The sequence below is a fragment of the Capra hircus genome, chromosome 28 (assembly GCF_001704415.2).
Source record: "Capra hircus breed San Clemente chromosome 28, ASM170441v1, whole genome shotgun sequence".
Lineage (NCBI taxonomy): Eukaryota > Metazoa > Chordata > Mammalia > Artiodactyla > Bovidae > Capra > Capra hircus.
The window spans coordinates 12,838,010-12,858,926 of NC_030835.1; the positions used below are offsets into that span (position 1 = coordinate 12,838,010).

Here is a 20,917-nt window from a genome sequence, read left to right on the forward strand (position 1 = left end):
GAGCCAGGGAGTGTTCTAAGCGTTCTTTATCCATCAACTTATTTAGCCCTCCCAAGCTCCCCAGAGGTGGGCATGACTGTGTTCCTATTAAGGCAGGACAGAGCACATCAAATGGGGGAACCCAGGGAAGACCACACAGGTGAGATGGCATATGATGGGAATTTCACAATAAGAGTTGGATTCTGACCGTAGAATCAGGGCAACAAAGTGGTGGGCAGATGAGGGAGAGAGAATATTAAGAATAGCATCCTGGTCTCCACCAGTTCCTCCTTAAAATAAAGGATTCTGTAACTAAGTATCACATTTCCTGCTATGGAGATTTAAAACTCACTTTGCATAGCACTAAGAAAAGTCCCAGTTTGGCTTTGTGAAATCCACTGCTTCCCAAATGTATTTCATCATCCATTCAACAAATATTGAGCTACTGCTGTGTTCCATTCACTGTTCAAGGCACTAGATGAATTTTTCTGCCTTTAAAAAAACCTACATTTTGGTGGTGACTAACAGGACTCCCTGTTCACTCTCTTGTGTCCAAGGTGACACTTGTTAGCAAGTTCTGTTGAGTTTACTTTGGGGAAATCTTGGTTGGGAATAATCCCGCTTTACTGGAATTTGGGGAAAATTGTGAGAAGTAAGGTTTATAAGATAGAGTGGGACCAGTGTAACAGCAAATGCAGTCTGTGGATGGGTGCTGTGAACTGTTTGCCTCTAGGAAAAGTCAAGTACAGGAAATGAGAGGAAGTGCTTAAGAACTTCTAAGTTCCTAAATCTTTGACAAATTCATTTTATATTGGTTCAATCTAATGATAAAAGTTTTGGACTTGTACTTTGCATCTCTTATCTATTCTTTTTTTTTTTTTAGAAATTCATTTCTGTTAGATTTTTGCAGAACTTTGAGTCTGCCAAACAATGAATATTAGAAATACAAATAAAACCCAGTCTCTTACCCCAAATGGGTTGAGAGGCTGTTCTGGAAAACCCTGCCTGCCAGGGGCTGGATTACTCTTCTGAGAATTGCTTGGCAGGTGTCTGCTTGAGAACACTCACTTGCTGCTTGCGCTACCCAGATGAGAATTATTTTTAGTAGTATTTTAAGAGCCTTATTATTTGAAGTACAAATGAGAATGTTCTTAACTATTATCAGGATTGCAAAACCAAGTTCTATTTGGACAGATAGTGAATAGGCCCATCTTTAAAAAGGTCTGACATCACTTAAGCATAAATGCCTTTTCTGCATTGAAGAGGAAAAGAAGGAAAGGGTAGATAAACCTACATATTGAAAAAATTACTAGTTTCCTGCCACATAGGTGATATTTTCTGAAATTATAAGTAGTAATTTTTTTTTTAAGTTCTCATAGCACTCTTTCTGCTAACTCTTCCTTTAACTGCAGTTCCTCTGGCATTCTTTGTGTTTTCAGAAATAACCTGAACTGGAGTAACATGGGAGGGGGTGTGGAGGTGGGAAATGCCCTGTACTTTGTGGTCTGTTAACCTCTCTCTGCAAACTTCACGTGGACTGATTTTTTTTTTTTTCCCATAATGCCTGATGGAAGAAATCTCATTTGATAGTCTGCAGTCCACTAGTCTGGGAATAAGAGATTTGGCTCAAGTCCACCCCAAAATTTATCTTTGGAGTTGTTTATTTATTCGTTCAATGCCGAAGCAACCAATTATCTGGCATTCCATCAAATCCCAAATAATGTATTTTAATTGACATTATACCGAAGCCTTTGGACAATCTGAGATCCTTTGCTCCTATCCTCTCATTCTGGAAAATGCAATCTGAAATAGGCCATAATGGTGGAATGCCAAATCATTATGGGGTCCCTGAAATCCAATGCCATTCTAGGAAGGGCAGCCGGCCTGAGTCCGCATCCAAGAAGTACAGCGTTGATATGCAATTTGGCACAGAGGAGAGATATATTCTGAAAAGGTGCAAATCACCATTGGTTTCCCATCTCTTCTGCTTCTTTCCTGTCATTTCAACTGTATCACGTGTTTCTTCCACCCCTAGAAAGCTGTGCAGGGAGGCATTCTCTGTTCTGGCACCCATGAGGACCTGAGCTGCTGCTACTGCTGCTAAGCCGCTTCAGTCATGTCTGACTCTGTGCGACCCCATAGACAGCAGCCCACCAGGCTTCCCCGTCCCTGGGATTCTCCAGGCAAGAACACTGGAGTGGGTTGCCATTGCCTCCTCTGAGTAACCAGCCTAGAGCCCACCAATGCTGATCCCATTTTTTTTTTAATTGTAATTAAGAGCTTGACACATTCTGTGGGGGTTCCCTCTTTTTTGTGGGAATAAATATGTTTTGTGGGATTAAAGATACACTGGCCAGTTCCTATCTCAGCACTGTGTTTTATACTGTTACATTACAAAGGACAGAGATAAAGTATAATTTATATGCACAAATATTCAGATGTAGTTAATTCTAATTAAAGACTTATGATTGAAAGCTGTGCATCTTTTAAAGGAAAAATACTGAGAATTTGGATAGGTTTAAAAAAAATCATAAATGTAATAAATACCTGCTATTACAATAGCTTTCTTCTCTCAATTTTAGGTGATGCTGGTGTGTTTGTTATGACTCACCTCTTCTTATTGCAGCTATTAACATAATGGTCATTGGTTTTTATAATTTCCTCTTAGTTCATTATTTTTGATGTGCACAACATAACATATATTTGGATTAAAACAATGTACTTGTTTTCAATTAAATAAGGATTGAGGTATGATAGTCTTTGGAATCATTTATATGACTCTGGAGATAGGGACAGACTTTTGCAAAATTATTTAGCTGTAATCAACATGGTTATTCAGACTCTTCACTGGAAACAGAAATCACAGGGATCATAACATACCCCAGCTGGGAAGGTTGATTTTTCACATTCACCGGGTTGTTAGCATTAGAGAAACACAGTTTCACTCTAATCAGAGAAAGCATAAAATATAAAAGGTGCCATTACTGACCCACCGTTAGTAACACATGCAGAATCTGGGATCAAGAAGGTGTTACTTCCCCCAGAGCCAAGGCTGATGTTTCCAGTTGGATGGTACCTTTTTTGATGGAGCCATCAGCCCACGGATTGGTGTACGACCATTTACTTAAGGGATTGAACTAGGCTGGTTGAAAAATTGGATAATGAAGGGCAGATAAATAAGACCATGAGAAGTGTGGACGAGCGAGGCCCACGGCTCGGTTCTCTTTTCTCACTGAAGATCTGTGAGTATTTGATGAATAAGGACCCAGAGCACATCACCTGCTCAGCTTTGCTAGGTGATCTTCTAAAGCAGCAGGAGTTTGATGTGACAGCCAAAGGAGAAATTGCTGCCTCAGGAAATGCTTCGCCTTTGACTGATTGCTGAATGGCTGGCAAATTAATTTTGGCACCTTTACCTAAGTCATTTTGCTCCCATTCCTCCATTTCTCTGCTGGAAAGTATGTATTCACATTACAGTTAAAAATATGTTGACAACACAAATGTGGAGAACAGCATGTACTATTTCAGGAAAGAAGTTGTAGGCTGGGATGGTTCCATTTTACAGAATAGAAATGATGTCGTCATGCTCTGAGAGGAGGCCTGAACTCTCCTTTCAGCTCAACTGAAAATCAATAATACTTCTCACTGACTTCTGACAAAGTCAGGGGCTCCAGGGTTTAAGATATTGAGTGCTTGAGGAGCTTCTGTTCTGGTATTTTCCTCTTAGGTTATATGTAGTCCACCAAAATCCTAGTACCATTGCTTCCTTATACATTTACCTCTTCAGTCTCTAGCAAGAGATAATTTGGGGGTTGGTTAATAGCATGAGCTCTGAATCCTGTTTATACCACTCATTGGCTTTGTGACCTTTGGTGGGTTACTTCTCTGTGCCTCTGTTTTATCATCTGTTAAAGGGACTCATGATGACAGTAACTCACTGTACTCTCTCTAGATCTCTTTGTTCACTGTCATTGAACAGTGCCAAGTTTTAAACTCAATGTATCTCATACTAATTTTTCCCTTTCTAATAATATACCGTATTACTGCTGACAAAAGTAAAAGGAACGTGGACTTTTGCTTTGGCTCTTTTCAAAGTAAGTGAAAGGTGCCATGCTTGAGGCTTACAAAAGTAAACTTTGATACGATGGGGTAACTGAAGCCCTTGCCTCGGGGTTAAGATTGATGTTCTGTTGTCTCAGTTGTGACATGCTCCAGTGTCATAAGGCTGGGTGCTGGCTCCCTGACTCTCCTGATGTGATTGGCCTTTTCCTGTCATTGTTCGGTCACAACTTGTCATTCTTGCCCTTAAGGATTAAAAGGTGTAAGTGTTTACTATAATTACTGATTCTTCTTATGTTATAGTATCATCTTGTAAATTAATTGTGGACAAATACATACAACATAAAATTTACCATTTTACCATTTAACCATTTTCAGTGGGGTTTTCTTTTTTGTGGGGACATTTATTAGAACCTGAAAAACTTGTTATCAGTAAGGAGACTGTGTTAAAGATATAGAAATCTGAAAGGGTTATGACAATGACATTAAACTCCTCAGCTTTTAGACTGTCCATTCAATGCTGCTCCATCTCACACTGTAAATACCATGTGGGAATCTGCACATGTCTGTCAGTTCAGTCAGTTCAGTCTGTCAGTCATGTCCAGCTCTTTGTGACCGTATGGACTGCAGCACGCCAGGCCTCCCTGTCCATCACCAGCTCCCAGAGCTTACTCAAACTTGTGTCCATAGGGTCAGTGATGCCATCCAACCATCTCATCCTCTGTCGCCCCTTCTGGAGTGGATTGCCATGCCCCCCTCCAGGGAATCTTCCTGACCCAGGGACTGAACGCAGGTCCTCCTGCGTTTCCTGCACTGCAGGCAGCTTCTAGGTATATGTTGTGCTTTTTCTGGCAAATAGAAAAGTATGCCAGTTTAAATAAAATTCAATCAGTAACTGGAACAACTCTTAAGACACAGAATATGCTCAATAAATATTTGCTGAAAGGATGAATCAATGAAAAAATGTATGCTAAGTTTAAAAAAACAGTAATAGTGATACTGTACAAAGAATTTGTTTCTACTTAAATTTAAGAATTTTAATGATGAACCTACAATAAAATTTGGTCTCAAGGGTAGTTCCATTCGGCCATAAAAGCATGAAAATAGTGATCATAACCAAAAGAGCCAAATTAAAACCATATTAATTTAGGAATAGTGTCAATAATGAATAATAATTAAGATAAAGTTTCATATTTTCATTATTTTAAAAAATCAAGTAGAATATTTAAATTAGCAACATAAGCAATATATTATAAAAGGAATATCCCTGCTAAAAGAATAAGCTGAATTCTACTTCAAGAAAACTATTTGCCCATGAAATTCAACTGTAAGGATTTATAACTGGCAATCTATCAGGTAGTATCCTATTTACCAATAAAAATTATGATAATATAGTGTCCCAAATATTATATATTTCAAACTATTTACTAATGCAGAGTAAGCTTTCTTCAGATTAGTTAGCATTGATGACCTTTGCTTATGAAGTCAAGAATATGTTTTTGAAAAAATAAATTGAAGTCTTGTGAATGGGAGAGATTAAAAAGTTTGTGCTTAGCTAAACACATAGCAGTTAATTTTAAGTAAATCATAAAATTTAGCAATAGAAAAGGTTGAATCCTTTCTTTTTTTAAAAGACCCCACTTTAGGGAAAACTAATGTGTAGATGAATAAACATACCCAGCAATACTGCGTAGTACATGTCTAATGTGTGAGAGTAGGTTAGAAGCAGCTCAAACTAATGGGGTTAACCCACATGATTTAATCACCCAGCCCTAGCACAAAGCAGACAAATAGCAGAGAAGCAGGGAGCAGTCCATTTATTTCTACATGATTCCTCGCTTTTGTATTTCAGAGTGTCACCAAGTAGATAGTAGGTGTGCATTTCCTACTGTTTCCAAGTCTCTTATATCTCCCCCAGTTAACTGATTATTGAGCCGTAAGCAAGATACGTTTCATTCATTACCAGTGCAGGACATTATTAAGAGTCACTTCCCTGATTGGCTGGGAAGCTCTCTTTCTTCCTTCCCCTAATGTAACCTCCATTGGAAGTGAACTTAGGAGGTGGCAGCTTACAGATACCCAGGAACCACACAGACTGCTTGTTTTCCTGGCATGGGAATCCATGACATCCCCAAGGTCCCAGAGGGGCTCAGTGTTCTTGTTGCTATTCACTTTATATAGTTTTAAATGGTTGACGCCATGGTAAATCCCTTCCAGAAATGCCTAGCATGAAGAGGGCTGTTGGGAAAACCAGTTGAACTTGATTAATTATGGAAAAGAGACATTTAAATGAAGTTGGGATTGAGACCTTTCTGAAACTACATTTAACTTTTACTGATATTCAAGTTAGGGTTGGAAAAATTTACTTTTTCCCCAAAGCAAAAATAGATACATTGTTTTGTGTTATACATAATGCTTATTGAAAAAGCCTTCAGACTATACAGAAATCTATATATTTCTGTATTTCATAGTCATTCTATGTCTCAAAGATAACAACTGTTACTGTTTTGGTATAGAGCTTTCTGTATTTTTCTATGGCTTTACAAACATTTAGTTAATTATAGGATATTTTAAAAATAGAAACAGACTATATATGCTATTTAGTAATGTGTCTTTTAATGTAATTTTCTCTATGAAGAAACTTTCATCATAATTTTTAATTGCTTTCCTGTATCCAATGGTATAAACTTACCATTTGTGGTTTCTGATTTTTTACAGATAGAAGGATATTCTTATACATATGTATGTGTATACTTATATACTTTTTTTTTTTGCTATGAATACTTATATTGGAATTGTGTAAAAAGAGTATTGCGCTCCAAAATCACTGCAGATGGTGACTGTAGCCATGAAATTAAAAGATGCTTGCTCCTTGGAAGGAAAGCTATGACAAACCTAGACAGTGTATTAAAAAATAGAGATATTACTTTACCAACAAAGGTCCGTATAGTCAAAGCTATGGTTTTTCCAGTAGTCACGTATGGATGTGAGAGTTGGACCATAAAGAAGGCTGAGTGCCAAAGAACTGATGCTTTTAAATTGTGGCGCTGGAGAAGGTTCTTGAGAGTCCCTTGGACTGCAAGGAGATCAAACCGGTCAGTCCTAATGGAAGTCAACCCTGAATATTCACTGGAAGGACTAATGCTGAAGCTTCAGTACTTTGGCCACCTAATGTGAAGAGCTGACTCACTGGAAACGACCCTGATGCTGGGAAAGATTGAGGGCAGAAGGAGAAGGGGGCAACAGAGGATAAAATGGTTGGGTGGCATTGCCAACTCAATGGACCTGAGTTTGAGCAAACTCCAGGAGAAAGTGAAAAACAGGGAAGCTTGGAGTGCTGCAGTTCATGAGGTCGCAAGAGTTGGATGTGACTTAGTGACTAAACAACAACAAAAAAGAGTATGCACTTTTGTAAATTTTGGTAACAATTAAAAATTGCTCTCAAAAAAGTGTACCAATTGTGGTGAGTGCCCATACCTCCACATTCTTAGAAATCATACTGGAAACTGTGGTGCTCTAGAGTGGTTAGCTAGTCTATGGAAAGCGTCACGTGGCCCTTTGGTTGTGTTCCTGGTTGTCGAAGCGAGTCACCATTGCCCAACCAATTCATTTGTTTGCCAGATGGGACAACCTGGTTTCCTTTGTACAGTCTATTATCCTATCTTAAACCCTTCTCCTATGTTCTTCTCCCTTAGATTGAGGAAGACACATGGCAGAAATACTACTTGGAAGGAGTCTCAAATGAAATGTACACAGAATATCTCTCCAGTGCCTTCGTGGGTCTGTCCTTCCCTACTGTTTGTGAGTAAGTGACCATTAACCATATGCTCTCTGGCTTTCATGAACATTCATTGTGTCCCTTGCAGGAAAAATATCTCACCTATAGCCAGCACAGTGTGGCCATTGACAATTACTAGTGTCCTGTGCTCAGCCTTCTGCAACGAAGGGGAAAGTTGGTCTTTATATGGCCCCTGCTTTGGGGGTTTCTGCTGACTTTCCTTCCCCCCGCCCCCAGTTCTGAGAATCTTAGGCTTGGATCCTTCATATGCACTAAATTATAAACTGCAGTTTTCCCTGCATGTCTTGAATTATGCCCCTGTGATATAGACACTTGTATGAAGGGTGGCACGAATCCGTGCCTCTGATTTTACCAGGGCAAGACCAAGTCGTGCTAGCCCCTTGATGAAAGAAATTTTAATTTCTTTCAATCAAGTCAGATCATAAAGATGCTAGAGAAGCTGCTGGTCAAAGTGCTTTCAGTATTTGCTGAGGGAACATGGAGCCAAATGTATGCAAAGAGGCTTTTAATAGTCCTGAGCAATTTAGCCTCAAGATGGACATCTGCCACATTATAACAATAAAAAGCCTTAGTGTCTCCTTCTACTGGCTCTACAGGGGGGATTTGAGCAAGGGGTAGCCCTAGCCTCCATGACCGTTTAAGGTAGAACAGGTGATCATTTAAGGGCTGTGATGTCAGGAGCTCCAGGTGTCCCAGACCTCAAGAAGCTTTCACCAGGACAATGGCTCAGATTCCCCACCTGGAAGCTCAGATGTTGGACAGAATTCAAACAGATGCTTGGTCCCCATGAAAACACAGACTGGGAATGCTGCAACATGCAGGCCCATCCTTTGACACTGTAGCAAAGACTTTAATAAACTCAGTCTCGCTGATAAAAACTGTGACGAAACAGGAAAATCTGGGAACTCATTGGGCTGAGGAAGAAGAGATTCCTTTGTGTTGTCTGCATGCCTGCAAACCAAAGCCACCTTCTCGAAAAGACGACCTGAGGACAGTCCTGGGGACTCTTGGGCTCCTTACAGCTTTCTGTTCTCTGAACAGCAGAGAGGGGCCAGAGCACCCAGTAGCTTGGTGTTTACCTGTCAGTGGCTTCCATCAGTGAGCACAGCAGGTGCACCCTGCCTGTCCCTGGGCCCAGACCCTGAGCAATCCAAAATCGTTTGACTGTTTACTGAGATTTCTCACCCTGTCTCAATGCGGAAGTTTAAATGCTAAATGGACTGGAAAAGCGAATAGGTAATTGATTCCAAAGGAGTTATTTTCTGAAAATGGATGCCCTATTGTAACTCCCATGTGTTCCTTTTTTTGAGAGCTATTTCTCATTCCGCCGTAGAAAGGAGTTAACCATTCAGAGGCACTGGGTCCTGGAGCCCTGAGGTGGTCCCAGGGGGTTTTCTCTACCTTGGAACATGGACTGCCTAGGATAGAAAGCCCAGGAGGATTTAGGACTTGTATTAGAAACTGGTTCTATGAAAAGGCAGTTGAAGCCTCCTCTGTCTAATGTAGGGGTGGTCTGAGCGCACAGCAGACCTGCCAGGGCCTGGAGTCCCCTGTGGCACTGGGGACCTGACGGGGGACTATGCGAAGCCCCTTCTTTGGCTCTTGAGCCTCCCTGACTTGACTGGTGTCACCCTGAGTGCTCCCTTGGAAGTCCATTCATCTGTGGCCCCCAATGCTGCCCCCCTCCCCGGCCCCCTGCTTTTCGACTGCTTCTCATTTTTGCTTCTGGGAACTGAGGCAGTTCATTTTAACAGTGTTAACCTGGGGGTTTAAGAGTGCTCTGTCTGGAAGTTCCAGCTGGGGTATCTCTGGGGTCAGCTTGACTCACATATTTGTCCTACACAGTGTTTACTTTCTTCAAACTTGGTCGCCAATGTTTCAAAGAAATGGTTTTTCACATAAAAGCGAGATTAACAACCTCCTTTGAGAATTTGATAAACCAACATGGGACCTGCATTTCTACTGAGGCCTAAGTAGCTCCAGTTCACTGTAAGGAGGGGTTTAGTGAAGGATCATTCCCCTCCCTGATGTCTTAAACTGGCCAAATTTGCATTTACATCGGGGCCTGGCCTCCTCCGTGGGTGAGCTAGCCCTCTCTGACATAGTGGGTGTGTGAAACTTCTCTGCCCACTGGAGCCGGCTCAAGAACTGGACACCAGTCTGTAAATATTCCCCTTGATTGATTTTCATGTTGACAACATGTTCTGAGAAGGAGAAAATCCTTTAGACATACCTTGTTGTCAGAGAATTTAGTATTTGCTTGGTACAGCTTCTAGAATACAAAAAAAAAAAAAAGTGATGAAAAACTTGTGAGTGAGAATATGCTCAACTTACTGCTATTATTCCTTTAACACAATGACACAACAGAGGCAGAAATAATCAATAAAGAAAGGACATTTAATGAGATTTAGGAACATCCCAAAACATTGAAGCTCTCCTCAAGCATTTGATTATCTGGAGGCTTAATTATCTGTGTTTTCTACTTTAAATTAAAGAAAAGCCATAACTCAAAGTTACCAGCAGTTTAATGATAAGACTCTTCAATTCAGGTTAATTAAAGCACAGCTGTAATTAGAGTGTGGGGCTGTATATCACTGGGCTGGCGCATAAGTATTTTCATTACAGTAAGAATTGGCTATTCAATTTCAAGATGACATAAAGGATGCCAAAATATATTTTCAGCTGGTTCATGTAAAAGAAAAAGAATTGGGGAATATTCCGGGTATAATAAAACACAGATAAAATATACAGATTTTCAGAGCCGTTTCTGTAATTATGCACGGCATTAAAACAATATGCAGCCAATAACGTCTTGAAGCATGAAAAGAAATAAATTTGCTCTTCCCCTGGGCTGGCGGAGTGCCCCCTTGCAGGGTAGGATCACCACACCGGAAAGCTTGGAGTTTTCTCAGAAGCTGGGAGAGTCATGCAGTGAAAAGATAAAGAGGCAGGATTAATAGGTGAAATTTGAGGTCATTCCCCAAGAGAACAGAATGTGGAAAGAAGAGAGCAAAGGCAGGAGGCCCCCGAGGTTAACTCTTTTAAGCATTTCAAGCGGAGTGATGCTTTCTCCGGCTCAGGAGAGACCTGCATGAGCCATTGGCCTCCACGTGCGCATCACCAGAAGTCACAGCTTTGTTCCAAAAACAATAATTTAGACAAAATGCAATATCATTTCTAAATATAAATATCATGTACATTTTCTCAATGAATCTTCACCACAATCCTGTGATGGTGTGATATCACCATCCCTGGTTTGTAAAGGAGGACAGTGAGACTCAGATGTTGGTGTTCCCTTCCAAAGACATTTAGCAGACAAATAACAGAGCCAGGCCTCTAATACTGGGGCCTTACACAATTGAGAACAGCTTGGAGGAGCTGCTAGCTGAAGGCTAGCTAATTAAGACTCTCCTGGGGAGCTTGTTAAATAGGGAGATTTCTAGACTCCATCTCTAGATTTTTATATCTGGGATAAGCCTCCCAAATCTGCATTTGTTTTGCAAGTAAGTCAGGTGATTCTGATCCAAAGTCTGATGACTCAAAACCCCTACAGACCCCATTCCTCCACACACAGGCTGAAATAACCTCTTATTTCCACTTCAGTCCCTGGGTTGGGAAGATTTCCTGGAGCAGGAAATGGCTACCCACTCCAGTATTCTTGCCTGGAAAATCCCATGGATAGAGGAGCCTGGTGGGCTATAGTTCACTGGGGCATAAGAGTCAGACACAACTTAGAGACTAAACTACCCCACTCTGGGCTTAGCTATGGGGATGCTTTTCTTTGATTTTAGCCAAATCATAGAATTGTAGGTGGGCCACATCTTATAAGCTAATGTTAACATTTGTGTCTTTCTGGCAGCTTCCTTACCATCTCTCCTTTTTCATGAAAGGGTATTCTGCAATCTCTGTGGACATTAGAAGTGAGTCTACCCACTACCATGCCAGGCAACCTGCGGCTGCTCTCCCCACTCTCTGCACCTAATCCAAATCAGAATAGGAAAAAGGCATGGGGGTACTGAGCCCTTTAATGCTCTCTGTCCACTGGGGATCATAAAGCAGTTTCAGATAAGCACCAAATGCAGAGAAAGAAAATTTAGGATACAGCTGGCTAGATACCTCTTCACCTTGAGGGCATCATGGTGGCCGTTCCTAGAATACCCTTAACATGTTCCTTTTAAGGACCAGCAACTCCTGAACACCTGCCCTTGGTTTTTGCATGGCTGGCTTTCCCCTGGGTCTGTGTGGGAATAAGGTCAAGGCAGAGGAGTTTTGGGGATCTGAAGGAGAGGGTGCCATCCACTGCTCTCTAAACATCAGAAAACAAGCCGCTCCATTTCCCCTCATATTCCTCATCTTCTTCAGCAAAGGACTGTGGAGGGTGCAGATGGCCAGGGCCAGCCAAGCCTACAGGAAGCCAGGGGCTAGGGTATGAGGCTATGTTTGCACCCCAGGGTCCTGTTTTTGAGTAGTTTGAATAGTAGGGTGCTGGTGATATCATGAAGTGTGAGCTGTGGGGCTGCAAGGGTCACACCCCAGATCAACGACTTGCTGGATATGTGATTTGGACAAGATGTTTGATTTCTGCCTATCCTTCTCTTGATAGTTACCAACTGCCTGACCTTAGATGGTCGGATGCCTGACTGTCTCTGAAATCAAAATGATGGGACTTTTCTCAGTACCAGATAATGTCCTTTTCCCCTCTTCTGCTGCCTTCTTGCCACCATCCTTCTATTTTGGCCCACTGAATAGACTGTAAGCACAAAGAAAGAAAGAAATATATCCTGGCATTTCCAAGTTTTGTTTACTCTATTGTTTAGAAAACTCTACCCTCAGTCACCAGCCAGTTAATCAGCTAGATATTTAATTATCTTGGGATATTTTTGCCAGTGTGTAGGCATGATGCTGTCTCTAGAAGAATCTGCAATTAGATTTGATTAAATATATGCTCATTGGAGAAGGAAATGGCAACCCACTCCAGTATTCTTGCCTGGAGAATCCCATGGACGGAGGAGCTTGGTGGGCTACACTGCACGGGTCGCAAAGAGTCGGACACGACTGAGCAACTTCACTTCACTTTTGCTGTGCTCATTAAAGGGCATCCCAGGTGGCGCTAGTGGTAAAGAACCTGCCTACCAATACAGGAGACGTAAGAGATGCAGGTTTGACCCCTGGGTTGGTAATATCCCCTGGGGGAGGGAATGGCAACCCACGCCAGTATTCTTGCCTGGAGAATCCCATGGACAGAGGAGCCATAGGTTGCAAAGAGTCTGGCATGACTGAAGAGATTTAGTATGCATGCATACTCTTTAAAAGATTAATACCAATACTTTCAAATGCCAGGGAAAGGATTTTGTTTCCCTACAGCGACTGCCTTCTGAAAGTTGGCAGTCTGGCCAAAGAAAGCAATACCCATCCTCAGAAAGAGATGAGTACGCCCATTGATGAGTGTTTGACGAGTGCTCACAACCAGGCATCTGAGACAGAGCTACAAGGACAGGGAGGTCCCTGTAGGCTGGAGGTGCAGAAGAGGCTTCTTGTAAGAGATGACACTTGAGGTGTGCCTTGTATGGAGGTTGGGTTCAGAGAAGAAATAAAGAGAGGGAAGAGGGAATTCTAAGCGGTAAGGAACTAGGAGGCTGAGAGCCACACAAAACTCTCTCAGCCCTTAGATATCTGAGATTTTCCAACAAGAACAAATAGATTTCCCCTTTAGATGGGAGAAGGAGACAAATCCGAGTTCTTCTGACGTGATGTTTTCATGGAGAAACTGTGATAGTGTTTTTTTTTATCATGAGAACTAGCAAATGAGAGGATGCACTCACCCCACCTCCAGGTAGGAAAATGAGGGCAGAGGAGGAAGATGGGGGAAAGAGGAGTGGAGGAAGCCACACGCTCCCAGGTTGGTACTGCAGGAACACTGTGTGCCAGGTTCCAAAGTTCACGGTGGGCAGATTAGCCAGTCAGTCATCCCCTGTGAAATGTAACACTCCTCACTAGCAAAATATAAATGCTTAATTGATGCTTAATTGTATCCGGTTTTACAGCTCAGAAGGGTTAGGACAAAGGATGTGTTTAAAATACTGCGTGTTTCTCTGTGTCCCCCTGTAGCTGGTGGAACAGTTAAAAGTCATATTTGATGTGGAGTATTTCATGCCTGGGTGACTTGAGGAACTCTAACCAGATGTTACCTGGAGTTTTGCACTGCAGCCTGGGTACCAGCCTGGAGGCTTCTATGCTGGTTTAAAACACTGTGAGGGCTGCAGGGTGTAGTTCTCCATTCCCTCATCCACAGGCATTCAGGGACCCTAACACTGAAAAAGTCATGCTGTCATCCTGGGCTGTTTGGCATGGACAGATCTTTCCAGGGAAGCCACTTGAGGAAACTTAAATTTAAGACTGCCTAGAGAAAGCTAGGAAAGATATGCCCATCTGAATGCATAGTTCCAAAGAACTGCAAGGAGAGATCAGAAAGCCTTCCTAAATGAACAATGCAAAGAAATAGAGGAAAACAATAGAATGGAAAAGAATAGAGATCTCTTCAAGAAAATAGAGATACCGAGGGAACGTTTCATTCAAAGATGGGCACAAAAAAGAACAGAAATGATATGGATATAACAGAAGCAGAAGATTTTGAGAAGAAGTGGTGAGAATACACAGAAGAACTATACAAAAAAAAAAAAAATCCTAATTACCCAGGTAACCATGATGGTGTAATTATTCACCTAGAGGCAGACATCTTGGAGGGCGAAGTCAAATGCAAAGCTAGTGGAGATGATAAAATTCCAGCTGAGCTATTTCAAATCCTAAAAGATGATGCTGTTAAAGTACTGCACTCAATATGGGCCAGCAAATTTGGAAAACTCAGCAGTGGCCACAGGACTGGAAAAGGTCAGTTTTCATTCCAATCCCAAAGAAGGGCAGTGCCAAAGAATGTTCAGACTACCACACAATTGCACTCATTTCACATGCTAGCAAAGTAATGCTCAAAATTCTCCAAGCCAGGCTTCAATAGTATGTGAACTGAGGAATTCCAGATGTTCAAGCTGGATTTAGAAAAGGGAGAGGAACCAGAGATCAAATTGCCGACATCTGTTGGATCATAGGAAAAGCAAGAGAATTCCAGAAAAACATCTGCTTCATTGACTACAGTAAAGCCTTTGACTATGTGGATCACAAAAACCTGTGTGTGGAAAATTCTTAAAGAGATGGGAATATCAGACCACCTTACCTACCTCCTGAGAAATCTGTATGCAGGTCAAGAAGCAACAGATAGAATCAGACATGAAAGAATGGGCCGGTTCCATTTTGAGAAATGAGTATGTCAAGGTTCATGTTGTCACCCTGCTTATTTAACGTATATGCAGAGTACATCATGTGAAATGTTGGGCTGGATGAAGCACAAGGTGGAGTCAAGATTGCCTGGAGAAATATCAACAACCTCAGATATGCAAATGACACCACCCTTATGGCAGAAAGTGAAAAGGAATAAAGAGGCTCTTGATGAAAGTGAAAAAGGAGAGTGAAAAAGTTGGCTTAAAATTCAACATTCAAAAAAACGAAGATCACGGCATTTGGTCCCATCACTTCATGGCAAATAGATGGGGAAAAAATGGAAACAGTGACAGGCTTTATTTTCTTGGACTCCAAAAATCACTGCAGATGGTGACTGCAACCATGAAATTAAAAGCTGCTTGCTCCTTGGAAGGAAAGTTATGACCAACCTAGACAGCATATTAAAAAGCAGAGACATTACTTTACCGACAAAGGTCCATGTAGTCAAAGTTATGGTTTTTCCAGTAGTCATATATGTGTGTGAGAGTTGGATCATAAAGAAAACTGAGTGCTGAAGAATTGATGCTTTTAAACTGTGGTGTTGGAGAAGACTCTTGAGAGTCCCTTGGACTGCAAGATCAAACCAGTCAATCCTAAAGGAAATCAATCCTGAATATTTGTTGGAGGGACTGATACTGAATCTGATGCTCCAATGTTTTGGCCACTTGAAGCTAAGAGCCGACTCATTGGAAAAAGCCCTGATGCTGGGAAAGATTGAAGGCAGGAGGAGAAGGGGATGACAGAGGATGAAATGGTTGCATAGCATCACAGACTCAATGGACATGAGTTTGAGCAAGTTCCAAGAGTTGGTGAAAGACAGGGCAGCCTGCAGTCCATGGGGTCTCAGAGTTGGACACGACTGAGTGACTCAACAACAACAAAGAGAAAGCTGGAACTTCCCTGATGGCTCAGACAGTAAAGGATATGCCTGCAATGCAGGAAACATGGGTTCGATCCCTGAATCAGGAAGATCCTCTGGAGAAGGCAATGCCTACCCACCCCAGTATTCTTGTCTGGAGAATTCCATGGGCAGAGGAGACTGGCAGGGTACAGTCGGTGGGGTTGCAAAGAGCCGGAGATGACTGAGCTATTCATACATACTTTTTTTTTTTTTTAGAGGAAGCTGGGTCTCTTGCCCAGTGAAAGCTACAGTTAGTTTAACTTGAGTTCTGTGAAATCATTAGAGGTGATTTCTAGAGAAAGACATCAGAATTTGAACATGGAACAGAAAGAAGTCAGTAGGCTCTATTGTTATGTGATAGATTTATTTAGCCAGCCTGCAGAAATGAACATTTTGTGAGAATTTATGGAGAAGCTCAAGTTTCATCTTTAAAAAATATTTTTCCTTGAAGAACCAGCCCTATTCATTCAATTATCTGAGGGTATTATAATTAGGACTGAGCACATAATGACAGGAATGCAACATTGATGATTATTTCTACTACAGGGACTCAGAAACTGACTAGCGATCCTTCAATATGTGAATAAACCAGTGACCACAAAATCTATTAAGACTTTTAAAAGCTACAGAGGCAACGACAAGTCTAGAATTCTCTACAGGACAGGTTAGGGAGGCAGTCCACCAGAAAATGCCTGGACTTGACTTGATGCTGGATGCACATAAGAAACACACAGTTTATGTTTTATATTCCTGATGAATAATACCTGCAAAGCTTTCTTTAAAAATGCACTTACTGATGCTTTCTGAAAATGCACTTACTGATTTTTAGGCAGATGTTAAATGCCCACATGAAAGAATATAATTATATTTACATTCAAGTGTCTTAGGTGTGCAGTAGAAATATTGTGAGTTTGGGTATGTTTGAAGGTGGGTATTCTAAAGCCTCCCCACTCCATCTTTATCAAAGCTACTGGGAAATCTGAACAACATTTTTCATGAGCATTTTAAATCACTTCCATTTTCCTGGTACTGAGTCTCACAAATCCCACTGGTTCAAACCTTCTTTAACTAGATGTTTTCATTTTGAGAGCTTATCATTTTAAATCAGAGCTCCTAAATGTGCATCTCTCTTTTTTCTCTTCGTTTTCGCCCCTAGATCCTAAAGATCTGGTTTCCCATTGCATAGTGTTCATAGCCTCATCTACTCTGATTACGTGTATCAGCCTGACATTCCCAGGGTGCCTCTGGACAACTGAACAGAGGCTGGCGCATCAGGGTGGAGCTAGGTTTGGAGGGCATAGTGAAAGCTGCCTCTTCTGTCCTTGCCCCATCACTCCTGGGTGAATCATCTTCAGTAGCCCCAAACAACATCTTTGCATACCCTCCCTGAACACATTAGAAAGTATCAATTCTACAACAGGTTTCTATGCTTAATTCATACAAGCAAGCAGTCTTTCTAGTCAAGGGGGCTGATTTAATAGCAAGAACAATTTATTTCCCTCTGGGTAGGTGGAAACAGTTGGACTCTAATTCTTAAGAGCCTTTGTTCAGGAACATCTGGGTTGAAACTACTGTAGTTAACAGATGATGTTGGCAGTTAAAATTAAAAAAAAGGCTTTGTATAATGTTGTCAAATTTGGTAGACCTCTACTTAATAATTATCAAGAAAGCAATCTAACTTGTTATTACAACAGTTTTATTGCAGATTGCTGGTTTAAGACCTTTTTGTGACAAGTAGTGCTTTTTTTTTCCCCTTGAAAAAAGAATTCATTTTGATTCCCCTGTAATTATTTTTGCAACCACTGGCAACCTCCTGCCTTGAACATATTGGGACATTTTATTTTAGAAAACAAGAATTGAATTCTTGCTATCTTATGGATGATTTCATCTTGTATATCTCAATGCGGAAGCTTCCTGGCTTCCTTCTTGTTCTTTCCCTCACACTAAGCCTCCTTTCTCTTCCCACCCCAGGTCTGTATATGCTCAAGCCATAAGAATGACTCTGAAGATGAGATAAGCAAAGCCTATTTTGCTTTACAAAAAAAATGGTGTCAAATGATGCAAGTAAATATTTAATTTTAGGACATCAATTCTAAGTAGTCCAAAGGCACATCTTTTGTAACAGGATCTGTGGGGGTTTCCAAGGAGAAATCACTGTCTGTACCTTAGAATTGTGCTTACCTCAAGTCACAGCAGATTGAAGGCAAACATTAGATTCCAAGAGCATATTTCTGTTGTTAGTTCCTTCTATACCTTTCTTTTCCTGTCTGCTTCTAACCCACAGGTTAGAAAGCATCTTGTTTCATGATTCTAGACTCACTTCTAATCCTTTTCTGTCTAGTTCACCACTTTATCTGTTGTGGATCATTCCAGCAGCTCATGAGATTTTGGTTCCTATTGTTTCATACTTTTGTTTAATCAGCATTTACTGAAAGCGTACTCTTTGCACTTTGAAAAATGCCAGAGAGACAAAGCATATGTCGTACACTGAAGAATCTCAGTCTGAGGACAGAGAGACAAGTAAACACGTATGACCACATGCCACCCACTGTTTACTCACCTTGATTTGCCCTTCCTCCTGGACCCCAACAGAGGTTATACCCTGACTTTCACCAGTTTTATGTGGCAGGAACTAACGAAAAACTGTCATTTTAAACAGGGAAAGATGTAGTTCTGTTTCCAGTGTAAATTGTAAATTACTCAAGATTTGTAGAACCAGAGATCAAATTGCCAACATTTGTTGGATCATAGAGAAAGCAAGGGAGTTCCAGAAAAACATCTGCGTTTGCTTTATTGACTATACTTAAGCGTGTGGCTGTGTGGATCACAACAAACTGTGGAAAATTCTTCAAGAGATGGGGGTATCAGACCATCTTACCTGTCTCCTGAGAAACCTGTATGCAAGTCAAGAAGCAACAGTTAGAACTGAACATGGAACAATGGACTGCTTCAATATTGAGAAAGGAATACGTCAAGGCTCTATATTGTCACTCTACTTATTTAACATCTATGCAGAGTACATCATGCAAAATGCCAGGCTGGATGAGTCATAAGCTGGAATCAAAATTTCCAGGAAAAATATCACAATTTTATATACGCAGATGATACCATTCTAACGGCAGAAAGTAAAGAGGCATTAAAGACCCTCTTCATGAGGGTGAAAAAAGAGAGTTAAAAAGTTGGCTTAAAACTCAGCATTCAAAAAACTAAGATCATGGCATCCAGTTCCATCACTTCATGGCAAATAGAAGGGAGAAAAGTGGAAGCAGTGATATACAAAATCACTGCGGACAAGTCACTGCAGCCTTGAAATTAAAAGATACTTGCTCCTTAGAAGGAAAGCTATGACAAACCTAGACAGCGTATTGAAAAGCACAGACATTACTTTGTGACAAAGGTCCATATAGTCAAAGCTGTGGCTTTTCCAGTAGTCACGTACAGATGTGAGAGTTGGGATCGTCATGAAGACTGAATGCCAGAGTATTGATACTTTCGTATTGTGTGCTGAAGAAGACTCTTGAGAGTCCCTTGGCCTGCAAAGAGATCAAATCAGTCAATCCTAAGGGAAATGAACCCTAAGTATTCATTGGCAGGACTATTACTGAAGCTGAACCGCCAACTCTTTGGCCACGTGATGCAAAGAGCCAACTTATGGGAAAAGACCCTGATGCTGGGAAAGATTGAAGGCAAAAGAAGAGGGCAGCAGATGATGAGGTGGTTAGATAGCATCACTGACTCAATAATATGAATTTGAGAAAATTCCAGGAGACAGGAGAGGACAGAGGAGCCTGGCATGCTGTAGTTCATGGGGCCGCAAAGTCAGACACGACTGAGCGACTGAACAACTACAGTGTCTATAGGGGACAGACAGCAACAGTTAGAAAGAGGAGGTCCGGGGCCTTAGGGAGTGATGGGGACTGTGGCACATTGGAGAGCACATGTCCTGTCCAGAGGGGTAAGTGCTTTGAAAGTCCAGTCCCTTTTAGCCGTATGGAATGCAGCTCTAATATGGCCAGATCTGATTTTCAAGGAAAACTGAAAGCTAGCTTTTATATGAAGTCACTTATTGGTATCTAATTCTGGTGTTTTGTTTGCCATTGTTATTGTTTTTTAAACGCTGTACTGACCAAACAGCATATGTCTGCATTTTGTGCTTTTGGCAACCGCTTCATTTCCTCTGCTTTATTAAGAAGCAATTGTGTAGCACACTGCACTGAGACTCAGTTTCCACTTTTGACATTTCTACATGAAAGTTGTTTAATCTTGAACAAGTTGCTTGATTTCTGCTTTTGGCTTTTCTTCTTAAATGCCACTTGACCCTGAACAAGTTGCTTTTCCCTCTTTGAACTTCAGTTTGTCCTCTGTGTGAGAAGGGCAGGGCCAGTCAATCTTGAAGTGCTTGAGTCTGAAAAATCTATGGTTGTGACACTGTTTGCATTTGCACGCACACCTCTTTTTATTTTGCTTGTCTTTATTGCCATTTGCAGACCCTGCATTTTTTTTTTTTTAATGAATTGAAGGTCTGTGGCAAGCCTATTCAAGCAAGTCTATCCCGTTTTTCCAGTAGTATTTGCTTGCTTCATCTTTCTGTGTCAGATTTTCCTAATCCTCACAATATTTCAAACATTTTCATTATTATTCTATTTGTTATAATGATCTGTGATTAGTGATCTTTGATGTCACTCTTGAAATTGTTTTGTTTTTTTGACAATGGATTTTTTTTTTTAATTACAGTATGTTCATTATGTTTTAGACACGATGCTATTATTGTGCACTTAATAGACATGGTATAGTGTAAACATAACTTTCTCATTCACTGGGAAACAAAACATTTCATGTGACTTGCT

General features: G+C 41.0%; 1 protein-coding gene across 30 annotated transcripts in view; it reads left to right on the forward strand.

The window, feature by feature from the left end:
• KCNMA1 (potassium calcium-activated channel subfamily M alpha 1) overlaps window positions 1-20,917 on the forward strand; it is a 768,728-nt gene that overhangs the window by 578,560 nt on the left and 169,251 nt on the right. For all 30 annotated transcript variants that reach the window (XM_018042414.1, XM_018042412.1, XM_018042422.1 and 27 more), the window contains exon 15: window positions 7,734-7,843. In XM_018042414.1, coding sequence (XP_017897903.1) covers window positions 7,734-7,843 — 110 coding nt within the window. The remainder of the gene's footprint in view (window positions 1-7,733; window positions 7,844-20,917) is intronic.